Source organism: Aplysia californica, unplaced genomic scaffold, assembly GCF_000002075.1.
Source record: "Aplysia californica isolate F4 #8 unplaced genomic scaffold, AplCal3.0 scaffold00045, whole genome shotgun sequence".
NCBI classification, from domain to species: Eukaryota; Metazoa; Mollusca; class Gastropoda; order Aplysiida; family Aplysiidae; genus Aplysia; species Aplysia californica.
In genome coordinates this window covers 2,041,281-2,054,230 of record NW_004797315.1, presented here as the reverse complement: position 1 = coordinate 2,054,230, position 12,950 = coordinate 2,041,281, and the positions used below count along the sequence as shown (strand labels likewise).

Genomic DNA, 12,950 nt, shown 5'->3' with positions numbered 1-12,950 from the left:
CATGCTTGTTCTCATACATGATGTACTGACATTCATGTAAACTCTACATGTTTTTACAAAGTTCTGATCTGAACATCCGTGACAGACCTGAGAAAGTGATAATTGAATAAAAATGATATTTCACTTTACAACTGCACCTTTTTTAAATCTGTACACCTATCCCTTATCAGGGTAACTAGCAAGTCTAGAGGTAGATCTACTAGCATTTTATGTCGACATGTTTGGTTGGATCCAGATTCATATGTAGGTGTGGCCGCTGGGTAATTACTGTGCAGCTTCTCTATAACGATCTTTTACGACATCCTCTGTATAGCGACATGGTGCCCAGGTCCTGAATTTTTCCTAATATTTTACTAGTATTTTTGGTCACCTCTCTGTAACGACAACTCTCTATACTCTGTAACGACAACTCTCTATACTATATAACATTTTTTTCTGGTCCCGGCGATGTCGTTGTAGAGAGGCTGCACTAAACATTTTGTTTATTTCTGGAAAGTGAATACACCTTCTCCTTAGATTAAGATGAAAAATTTGAATGTCGCGCTTCACTCTGTATCTCCGAAGGGGTTTTACCCTCTATGCCGGAGTCCTCCTTTGGTTTGAAACCGGAGGGGGAGCTATGTTAAGTACTAAATTAAAACAAATGAACCTATTTTGACAGTTCTTCATCTAATGAAAGAACCTCCGTAAGTCAGAGAGACCTATTTTTGGCCATTACTAGAAATTAATATAAAGTTGTCTTCGTAGAGGAATTCGACCATGCCCATGAAAGCGGATCTTGGGCACAGCAGTTCCTACCGCAAGCCACAAGGAGGGGATTTGCCAGATATATAAGGAGTTAAGACACCCTGGCAGTTGAAATTTTTTTAAATAGCCAGCTCTTCCAAAGTGGCGATCTGATATGAATTAATCGCTGCACAAGATTGAAGAAATTGTGTTACGGGTACTACCATACCTTTGAAAACTGCATACTGTTTCCTAAAAGATGGGAGATAATGCATATGTTACATGATCCTAGTCCTAGTTTTGAAAAAAGGCAGTATGTTTCAGTACAAAATCAGATCCTTTCAATTATTGTAGTTACAGCCAACTGATATCTCCTGTGATCAGGTGGAAAGTAGAAGGGACAAAAAAAATATACTCCTTCAGATGGTCGGTAGATTAATGTCATTTGTCATTTCAGTTCATTAGGGTAAGAATTTTAACAATGCCTAAAGTGTTGAAAAGCAGTAAATCCCATGTATAACAGAAACTTCTCTGGGTGAGAGAATTTAGGTCCATGTCAAGCATGATTTCATGATGCAGGTTGAAATGCATAGAACAAAGAGAGAGGGGGAAAAAATGGATATCTGAAATCATTTCACGGTACAGTGGAACTCGGATTCAACGAAAGGAAACAGATTCCTCGTTTTTGGGTTTTTAAAAAAAGAATTCATTAACCCTATTTGTACGCCGTGTTTTACTATCATATCCATACGGCATGGGGAACTCTATGCCACCACTTTCCAAAGAGGAAATTTACTCGTTAATCCGATCCGTACGCTTTGCATGGCAGTCTGTCACAATGATTTCTTCAGTATGGCACCAAAGAAACAATTTGCCTCTCGTTTTTAAACGTAACTATTTTTAATTGAAGAAGTAGAAAAGAGGCAAAAAGCAGGCATTTCAGGGTAGCCTACGACTTGTTACTTCCCGTTATACATTACTTGCTTGGTGCCTGTAATATCTATATATAAGAAAAAAAACCTCATGTTTGCTATAACACTCTCGGCTTCAATGAAATTGAAAGTCAAGCCCGACGACTTTGTTGAATCGGAGTTCCACTGTAGCATATTTTGTATAGATGGCCCTGGTTCAAATCCCAGATTAGGCATTCTTCGACTCGGGTCTTTTTGTGGAGTCTCCAAGGCTGTCAGCTCATTTGGCTCTGTCCTGTTGGAGACGGGGGTTAAAATCAGAGGTCCCACCTCAGAAATAACCTAATAGTGTTGATAGGGGGAGTTAAATCCATACACTTAACTAGATACAGTGGAATCTGCAACAGTGGTTAACCAAGAGAAAATAAAATCCCAATTTTTTTCCCCTTCTATTTGATCAACCTTTCTAAACTGAAAAAAAAACAACCCTGGTGGTCCTGCAGATTTCGGTTTAAGCAGAGTCCACTGTACTTCCATCTGTTTTTTTGGTTTTTTAAATTTTGGTAAGAGTTTTACAGCACTTGCAACACAATAAGGTCATATAAATGCCGAAGATTAGAGGTGTTACAGGAGAGTAACAAACACACAAAAAAAGGAGAGATCAGGACGATAGATGTTTGATAGGAAAGAAGGAGAAAACCACACTAGAGCACCCGCCAACCACCCACACTTCCATCTGTGCTGTTGTGTGGTTGATCCAATATAGAAGTGCACAGAACAGACTTCTCATTCCACTCTTTGAAACATAGGCCTACTGTGAAAGTGAGAGGAAACCGGAGCCACCCTGCCCCCTCCCCCCCAAAAAAAAGAAAAGAAAAGAAAAGAAAAGGAATGTAAATATAATCATATTTTAGACCTAAAAAACAAGATGTCATCATAATTTTATTTTGTTTATTACTTTTTATCCATGAAACATTTCATCTTTCATTCTTTTCTCATTCTGTGCTCACATTATCTTCCACAACAGTCCAAGAAAAAAAAAAAAGGCCACAACATTAACAAACATCTGCTGACAGCAACGCCACACACGCACGCACGCACGCACACATTCACAGCCACACATACAGAACAACTTACAGGCACTGAGAGCAAAGGACGGAATGTTTGGCTACAGTGGTAAAAACACAACCAATAAAAAGGAACTATATTTGGTCCATTTTCCATATAAACGTAAGTAATACAAAAAGAAAAGTTGATTCTCGCCACTCAATGGCCAGGTAAATTCTTGAAGCAGTGAACTCTATTAAATCTAATTTAAACGATTAATTACATTGCAATGCTGTTTTTTCTTGAAGATTTATTCATTATAATAGAGTTCATGAGATTGCATCCAAATAACAAAATTGGTTTTAACTAATGTAGGCCTATTCATCAATTTTTAAATCAAGACACAACCCCAACACAATCTCACGGTAAAAAAAAAAGTCCCTGAATAAATAATTCACCGAAGAGACATCCTTTCAGTTTCAGTCAATATAATGACAATGTATATAATACAAGAACTTTCAAGACCAGTGGAAGTTAAGTATTGTAATAGTAATCAGCAGTGAAAAAAATAGATTAGTTTTCCAAACAGGGTGGGAAAAGGAACAAAAAGTAAATTACCTATGCCATATCTTCAAGAGCACTTCCAAACAATAATTGCCATATTCCCACCAAAAAACATGTACAGCAGATTTTTCACTTCATGGGTAATTTCAAATCCATAGCCTTCACCAACAACTGCATGCCAGGATGCCCCAAACTTTTTGTCCATCGTGTCTTTGATCATCTTTGCAGCGTTCTGAAACCAGCAAAACATACAAAGTTAGTCAGGTTAGCAGCATCTCTGCTCAAACACAATGAATACTATCTTATGATTATCTATGTTGTAGAAGATGAAAGACACAAGGTTGGGGGGAATACAAAGACTAGCAGAGATGAAATATTAGTGGAAGTAAAGTTTATCCACACGATGTAAAACACAAAAACTCTTCAACTGCACAATAGGTGCTTGCAGTCATCAGTGAGTACAGTTGAAACTGCTCCAGCGTCCACCTGTTCAAGACAGCCATCTGTACAAATGACCTCTGCACACTTCCTCAATTGCATTGTTTTTCTATTCCAGTACAGCCTCTCTTTTAAGACCTTCGCTATAACGACATCCTCTGTATAATATAGCGACATGGTGCCCAGGTCCCGATTTTTTCCTTATTTATCATTAGTAACATTTTTGGTTGTCTCTCTATAATGACATTATTTTCTGTTCCCGCCGATGTCGTTATAGAGAGGCAACACTGTACACTATAATGACAGTGTCCAAAATGTACACCGGTCTAAGACAACCACTTTTCTCCTTGACAATGGGTAGCTGTCTTGGACAATTTTGACTGTACCTTGACATGGGTATAGGCCTACATATTCAATGGGCCGTGAGAAACTAGACCCACACTGACTGTACACGTTTTTTTTTCATCTCTACACCAAGGCTGAAAAATTTTACTTTCTTTTTATAGCCATTGCTGTGGCCAAACATGGCTGGATGGGAAAAACACAGTAGTCTGGCCAGAATCACTTCCACTGCTGTATCAACATCAAACAAGATGAGAGGAAACATCACTTGAGGAATCAAAGTATTAATTTATACATCATGACGGAGTCGAATCAGGAATTGTGGACATTCTCAGGGTAATCAGAATTAGGAGTTGAACACATATTTTAATTCAGCATGGGTAATTGTACTGTTAACTCTGCAAGTGCTCTTACATTTTCTAAAATGAATTGGGCTTTCCCCGATTAACATTTTTCAAAGAAGAGGGTTTGAGTTTGATTAAAGCTCAAAATTCAGAAGAAAAAAATACACTTCCAGAAAACGAATAAATTACCAAACGAAAGTAAAGCATATTGAATTATGTGTTGTCTATTTGTCAAATCTGACTCCAAAACATGAATATGATGGCCTCTGATGATGACTTGCAGATAAAAAGATATTCCAAGTTCACATAAACAGAAGTGAAAACCTGTGTGACATTTCACCTAACCAATTCACCAAATTATGAATCATACATCATATCCAAAGTGGCCACAGAATACTAGCAAAAACATTATTTTATTAATAAAATAATAATTAGTTAAATTAGCTTCAACCCTTCAGGGTACCAAGGTACTGGTCACCTATCAAAATCAATACCAATACTACTTTCACTGGTCAGGATAGGCTTTTGTGACACATTACCATGTCTTGTTGTAATGGTTTGACTCTTTGACATTGCACCGAGAAGACCTGAGTTCAATTTTCCTGTTCTGAGACTGAGAGGTATTACATCGGTATCTAAGTTATCTACTGAGATGCTGTACCCCACGCAGCCCGGGTCAAAAGGGGCTTAAAACATTAAAAATTAATTTACAGAGACCATTTCCTCACTACAATTATCATGATCAAACCAGGAGATATAAACTGCACCATGACTATTATCAGTTAATTTAGTAGCACAGAATGGCGTCTGATCATGTGCTTGAGCACTGTTCAGTCTAAATATTTTACGATCATATGAATAAGTACTAAGGTCTCTAGCATTTTAATAAAAATCACCCGATCAAAGTAGGCCTATGTGTCGCTACATAAAAAAGCTCTATATATACAAGTAATAACACTGCCAGAGTTTGCCGTTTGTCTTTAAGGGGCATGAGACTTTAGACGTGTATTTTGGATCCTGTGAGATCCTAAACATCCTGCATATATGAAAACCAACTGGTGATCCATTCATGATATATTGCTAAGCAGCCTACTCACCTCATTATTTGTAGCAAACTTCTCACAAGCAGTGACACACAACTCCATTGCCTCTGTCTTCATTTCATCATTCATGTCAGAATGCTGCAATAAACACAAAAGTAACATCAATGATAAACATTATAATGCAAAGTCTATTTATCAACACATGAAATAGGCCTACTTAAACTATAAACAATAGCGATATAAGTTTTGTTAGCTTTTTATCATGTTCGTCTTTCAGTAATTTGAGTTTCAGGGTACACATTGTGTTTTCTGTTTCAGATTGTCAGCTTTCTAAATCTATCAAACAGTCGCACGGAACACAAGAAAGAGGAGATCAGCACAGACACACTACTATAAACTTGTGTCTGTTACTTAGCTGTGTTCTGCACTAGGCAAGAGAAGTGAGAAGGCCCAAAGCCAGTGATATGAGCTGTATGTGCTCATGTGTGTGGGAACTAGCTTCGCACAGACAATAAGTCATGACCAACCGAAGTTCACAAGACAGATGTACCGAACATTCGTTATCCTAGTGTCACATTATACAGTGTGCAGGCCAACTGATGTGTGTGATAAACGCAGGCAAACATTGATATTAGCCTGAAATTCATACAAAGCAAAAAAGATTTATGCATCCCGCTGATTTCACTATGTGCATGCTAAACTGTATGATGAATTTAAATCTCTTTTTTTACCCAGTACCATAATATTTTAAAAGCCTTACATTTTAGCTAAGCTTTTTGATGACCCTGACAGAAACACTGACAAAGAAATAATTGCACAGTATTTATCCGGAGACGTCTCCGACAGAGACAGACCAATCAAAATGCTTTGAGCCTCTGGACCAAGTAAAAAAAATTTGGGGGTTTAACCAATAATTTGATACTTTGCAGTTAGGTTTGAAATTTTCTTGAAAATAATTGATTTGTGACAGTTTTAGTGGCTATGCTGTGTGATCTGCAGCAAACAATAAACAGTTTGACCCCAAAAGCAGTGCATCTGTGTGCAGCCCCAATAGCCCCTGGGTGCTCAGCGGAGACGTCTCCTAATATCTTCGGCCAAAGAATTGCAACTGTCAACTGACTGTACATTCAAAACTTTTGACAACTACGTGAATTTTAATTATTATACATTTCCAAACTTTGATTGGCAGTCATCATTATTAAAAAGTGCCACATCTGTAACAGACATTGACGATCATGGTTCACCATTAATTCTGTTAAGATGCTAAAAAAAAAAAAAGCACCTATATATTTATGTGTCACGACTTGGTGTAATCAGGCGCTCACCAATTTTTAGGCATATGGGTTATTGGTACCATCTTAAATCCTGTTCATTTGCCTTCTTTTTGGTTAAAAAAATCCATCTATCTTGAAAAGAAGTCAAAATATTTGCGATTGAAGGAGGTCAGGGTCACCTGGTTTCAGAAGTAAAATTAGCGAGAAAATGGCCGCCAAAGTTTGGCACCTTCTGTAGCCCGAGAGTAGTCCCTATAAACTGAAATTAAAATTTGTTTCATTATTTTGACGAGCGCCTGATTTTTCCACGAAGCCTCACATATATTATCTTTCCCTATCACCCATCTGTTCAGGTTTTCCCTATAGGTTGCTCTCACTGCACCCCTGCTTTGTTTGATTGTTTGCAGGCATAGAGCTTGATTAAAATGTGCGAACTCATCACAGTGTAACACGGATAGGTCGAACATAGAAGACTCAAAATCACGCATCCGTCGAAATGTGCCTGCAGTCCCGTTTTTTACGTCTTGTTTATCTCTTTGTAAGAAAATATGCGAAGCTCGAACACAAACAAGGAAAAGTCGAACGAATCAGGCCACCATAGAGGTCTAAAGTCAATGTCCTTTTTAGGTGCATTTGAGAAAAATAATGATAATATTTTTACAAACTGAAAAGGGCAAGGTTGGTAAAATACCACCTTTCCCCCACCAAAGAAGAAGCTAGCTGTGTTATTTTTTACTTAAGCATCCGTCTCATATACTTTTTTTCTAGTACAGTCCATGCTGGCTTTAAGCACGGTCATTGGGAGAAAGCACAAGCGTGCTTAATGCCGAAGCGTGCTTGAGTGCGAAGTAAACATTGTCATAAACCAGAGACTTTTATGCAGAAAATTTCCCGAGCTATTCCCTTTGTTTGCAAGTAGTGGTCGTGCAAAAGTGTGCGCTGTCATTTTGACCTGCCATAGTAGTTTTTGTTTGTTTTGTTTTGTGGTTGAAAGGGAAAAGAAAACTTAATTTCGACGGCCAGTCACGATACAGCACACTAGGCTTACACACTGTCGGAATGGATTCAGGCTATCGAACCAACGCCTATATGATCGCTCACATGGATTTTCTGCCCTGGCCATGCAGGTGTTAGGGGAAATGAAAAAGCCGACAGATTGGCTGGTGAGGCCACCTTAGTTGACAATACGGTTCAACCAGATAGGGTCGAGATCCTGAAATGTCTTTCTCGCCAACTGATTGAGGAGGAGGATAGGGAGGCAGAGGCCAGTACTGCCGTGGAGAGGATGATGCTTTTGGGAATAAAAAAAGGAAGCGGAAAATCTGGCATCCTTGCAGGAAAGAACAGAAGAACGTTCAACCAGATGTGCACTGGCACAATCAGTAGAGGGACCCTCGGCAACATTTTGGAGAGAGCAACGGAGCATCAATGGACATGTCCGGAGTGCAGGGATGTTGCTTCATGAAACAAGAACAACTGTCGGTACCGCAAAACTGGCCGTGCGCCCCTGTGGCGTACTGTCACGGAGACCAAAACCCATATTTTTACCCTCCTAAAACACCGTGTCATCATGCATACACAGACATTTGATATATCAGAAGAAAGAGGAGCTTTTCCTCTTTGTAGTAGTATTATTTATTTGAATCAACGATTCTTTTGAAAGCAAAATCTTGCGGGATAAAAGACAACACTATCGAGGTTTTCACTGTCGCGGCCGCGCGTTTCGTGTATTGATTTTTTGAGTGACCTCGGTTGAACAGGAGCGGGGAGCGTATGGTATTAAATACTGCAATCTGATTCGTCAATTTTTCAAGATGAGAAGACGCTCTTTCCGGTGATATATTTCTAAAGACTGTCCTTAAAGAATTAATAGAAGAGATTTGCGAGTGAAAACTTTCGGTGCTGTTTTTTATGGAACCAGTGATAGGACTGACTACGGAAACATATCGGCAGAAAGCCCATTCATTCCTCTTCAAGAATAACACAGCTATTATACCCAAATAAATACCGAATGCTCCCCGTCGGCTCGCAAGCAGGGCACCATCGCCCTGGTTTTGTATAAATTCTCTCTCCTTCCCTTCAGCGCGGCCCGACGCGCAGCCAATAGGCCGGTGGTCGCGAGTGGTGATTTTAACCCCCCCCCCCCCCCTGTATTTCTTGCCATTTTAGTCAAAAAGGCATGTACGTCAATAAATTTCCATCTTCTGGTTATTTGATAGCCCTGAAAAAAATTCGGCTAGTTCTCTATGTGCATAGGTGTGTGTCTACAAGTTTTTGTGAATGTCCATTCAAATTTAAGAATGTTGTGACATTTCAAAGTGCAGACATTTCGCAATTAAAAAACTATAACATTTTTCTGCAACTTCAGATGTTCATAACTTTGTTAAAAATGAAGCTACATGTATAAATTTGGTATCAAAATGCTCAGAATGATAAATTCTATAAGGTTGGGCAGTTAACTATGAAATCAGAGGACTTTGAAATTTCAGTTTGTAGTACCTACACACTGCCTGTGCGTACCACTGCCTGCTGAGCCACATTCATAATTCATACCTCCCCCTTCATCCCACCTCGCGCATGATACATAATCAGGATTATCGGATAGCGAGGGGCAAAGATGAAATCGCAGCCAGCCTCCCTTTCTCATGTCCCCGACTCTTTTTGTATTTTTTCGTCTGTGTGTAACTTTGCCCTAGGCTAGATCGTATGTCCACATGCACGGCTGCGTGTATCTCTCTGCCTTCCTCTCCGCACATGTGAGTGTGTGTCTCCATCACTTGCGTTCTTTGTGCTTCTCTTAACACACTCTACTGCTGCGGTGTAGACTGTGCTTGAACTTTGATGGGTCATCATGAAAGTATTAACTGTGTTGTAAATGAAGCCAGCCTGAAGCCGAAGTTACCATGCTTAAAGGTGTGTAATTTATTTAGCAAATATTCGGTAAGAGCCGTTTAGCATGCTTGAGTCTGAAACGTGCTTTAAGCTGGCGTGCTAAAAGCCGGCACGGACTGTAGCATTTTGCATGCTGAACACGAATACAATCGCTTTCATTTTTGCCGCAAATCAACAGTTATTGAGTTATTGGTGTTTTAAAATAGTAATATTTGACTTGAATTTAACAACATGGGGGGTTTCAGGCATGCCCCCCCCTGCATATAATGATTTGATGTTTTGGAAATTAGGATTGATATTTACTAGAAAACAATTGATTTGCAAGGTTGTTAGTGGCCATACGTGTGTTCTACAGCAAAAATTAAGGCAGTTTAGCCCTCAAATCAATGCATCTGTGTGTGGGTGCATAAGTAAAAATTTACTCCCATGCCTAGGCTCTCAGTCTAGAGGCATGTGAAGGGTTGTGTATCACACAATAGGCCGCCCCATCCCTCTTCGCAAAGTACTGCATGCTTGACGGCATCCTTCGATTGGAGCAGACTTAAAATCGTTCACATTGAACCGTGCAATTAAACTGTCTTGGTACTGGTGGGCTTATTACCGATCGAACTCAAAAGCGTTGCTCTTCGTGTTTCTCATTCTCAATCTGTCAATTTTTTTTGCTTTCCTTGATTTTTCTGTCACAGCCGATGTCATAACACTGTTCGCGTATCCCTTGAACTACAGATCCCTTGAACTACGCAGGCCAGTCCCGACGAATTCGAGCTATCCATGTTATCTATTATCTATTGGTGGTGGCCGAATTTTGCTATTCAAAAGGCTTTTTAATGGCTGCATCGATTGACATGCAGGTTTCGCCAAAAGATTCTCCAGAGCATGACGCCCTTCGTTTTTTCGGTTTAGAGACAGTTTTGCTGCAAAAAACTAAATTTCTTTATTTCGCTGATCGCTTTTGTAGGCCAGTGCTTCTGTCTCTATAATTTTAGAAAATCCGGAAGTGATATTTCGCGAGGCGCATTCTGTTTTGAGAATATAGATATCTAAACCTTATAATTTTTTTGCATCTCTCAAGATTTATTGTCCCATTCAAGTAGAGTATAAATATAGTAGGCCAATGACATTTAGTTGATACTAAAGCACCGATCATTTCTTTCATCGAAAGGGGGCCCAGCTTGTACTGTATAATAGTAAATGGGGTGCTTGGATTTGTAGGGCAGGACAGCATAAAGACCCCTGATACAGGCCTCCTTCAGATTAGAGAAGTTCAAATTGTAGAGACAGGAAGAGTCACTTCTGGTTCAGTTAACGCAAAAATATATGGAAGTGGCTATTCTCATCAGGGGTGAGAATAGAAAAACGATCTACCTCTCACCCCGGGTGAGACTTGCCAGCACAGGCTATTCTCACCCGGTGCGAAACAAGACCTGCTTTTCCTCATTTTGGAATACTGTCTATCGGTGTGGATGATCAAATTGATAAAAGCCAAGAAAAAATTACGTTATAGCACAAAAGTAAGCTAATTTGATCGTCTTCAAAGATGCTATGGCTATTTCACTGTTCGAATCGAGCCGAACTACGCGGGTCGCCATTTTGTTTTGCCCGGAAGTTCTCGCAAGATCTACTCCTCCCCCCTCTCTCTCTCTCTTTCTGAATACTGTCTATCGGTGTGGACGATCAAATTGACCAAAACAAAGTTAAAAAATGATGTTAAAACACAAAAGTAAATTAATTTGGTTGTCTACAAAGATGCTACGGCTATTTAACTTTTTGAATCGAGCCGAACTACGCGGGTCTCCATTTTGTTTTGACCGGAAGTTCTCTCTCTCTTTCTCTCCACTGCCCACAGACAAAATTGTACGCTTTTAGTAGGCTACAGTTGTAATGGAACGTTTGTTCACGGCACAGAATTCTACAATTTTTGTGTCATCACAGTGTAGAATTCTGTGGTTTAGGGTGAACGCAAAAATTGTTGGCCTAGATCTAGGCTATAACGGTGAACGCGCACCGGGTGAGAATAGCCAAAAGACTCGCCTGCACTATTCTCACCCCGGGTGAGAATAGAGGTGGCCAAAATATATACATTTCAGGAAACATCGACAGGCCTTTGTTTAGAAGCCATTTTCACATTTGCTCGCGAGCATTATTTAATACGAGGCCTATTTAATATTTGTCTACTGCCCTGGAGAATCAGTCGGGCTTCGTGAGTATTCTCATCTGCAGTCCTGTAGGTGTCAAAAATACAGTAAGCATAAAAAAGCTCTCTTAATGATAGCAAACAAGCATTTAAAGTGGTGGCAGGAGAATAAACTGTAACACAGCCCCATTGGTAAGGCAAGGTAGCCAAATGGAGTTGCACTTTTTCTTTGAATGAAATGTAAAAGTAAAGGGTATGGAAACAGGAATTAGTTTTAGGCCTAACTAATTGAATTTCTACAACACAGTGGTAGAAACGGTTCTAGCAATGGGGTAGTGTAACCTCTTCTACAACAAAAATTGAACTAGACTACCATTATCAGTGACTGACTGACCAGTGCCTGTCAAGACAGAAACTCCAGACGGTCAGAAACTATAACAATAATAGTAATACTTCAAATTCAAATAATAGGCATCCATTACCCTTTAATTTTAATCACTTCAAAACATAATTTCACTTATCGAGCTAAATCTAGCAGCAACAACGTGTAATGAGTAGTGTTGGACACAATACCGTCATGAGTGCCAGTTATGCTTACCACATATGACATTTGATAGATATATCTATATTGACAGAGAATAAATGAAGCTGCCCTTTTATCGTCTCTCCTTTGTCTTGCCACGTTTTTGTCTAAAACAAACATTTCAAAGTCCATCATTCTTACCCGTATTAAAGGATATGTGTGAACTCTTTTGGAATCTGCATCCGCCTTCTTCTCTTCAGTTGCTTCTGCCATTTTGTTCTGATGGAACTTTTACAAGCAAATAGCAACAGTAAGATCCCAACCTAAAGTAAAGTGCGCCTTGTTTAGATGAACTTGGATTTCCTGCAAAATACAGCGGCAGGTAACTAAGTTGAGTGCGCATGCGGAAACTTATATTTAAAAAACTCGACTTCCGTTTATTCCACGACACAAAAAACAATTTAAAATTAAGCCTATTGTCTTGTCTAGTTGGATACAGTTTCCATTTAGATCTAGGTTCTAGATCTAGATCTAGATTCTATAACTATTTTGAATTTTTTTTTTTAATTTGGTTCTATAAGAACTAGAAATAAATTGTATTTTGCTCCCTACTGTAGATCTAACGAGAGACCGTAAACCAAATGAGACAATACCCAGAATTCTACACTAAGTGTAGAATTCTGTGGGTCAATGACATCGGTGCGCGTTACTC

The 12,950-nt window shown here is 39.3% G+C and overlaps 1 protein-coding gene across 1 annotated transcript; it reads right to left on the bottom strand.

The window, feature by feature from the left end:
• Positions 1–2,571: 2,571 nt before the first annotated feature.
• LOC101852603 (dynein light chain 4, axonemal) lies at positions 2,572–12,626 on the bottom strand. Its single transcript, XM_005092370.3, has 3 exons — positions 12,440–12,626; positions 5,470–5,553; positions 2,572–3,480 (listed from the first exon to the last, which is right to left on the bottom strand). The coding sequence occupies exons 1-3, from the start codon at positions 12,509–12,511 to the stop codon at positions 3,316–3,318; spliced, it is 321 nt and encodes a 106-aa protein (XP_005092427.1). The 5' UTR covers positions 12,512–12,626; the 3' UTR covers positions 2,572–3,315.
• Between the last annotated feature and the right edge of the window lie 324 nt (positions 12,627–12,950).

Excerpts from the sequence above, each read along its gene's own strand:
- LOC101852603 (XM_005092370.3), bottom strand. The coding sequence starts at position 12,511 with ATGGCAGAAGCAACTGAAGAGAAGAAGGCGGATGCAGATTCCAAAAGA. Across the intron at positions 5,554-12,439 it reads ACACATATCCTTTAATACGG|CATTCTGACATGAATGATGA; the intron begins GTAAGAATGATG and ends TGTTTATTGCAG. Across the intron at positions 3,481-5,469 it reads AGTTTGCTACAAATAATGAG|AACGCTGCAAAGATGATCAA; the intron begins GTGAGTAGGCTG and ends TGCTGGTTTCAG.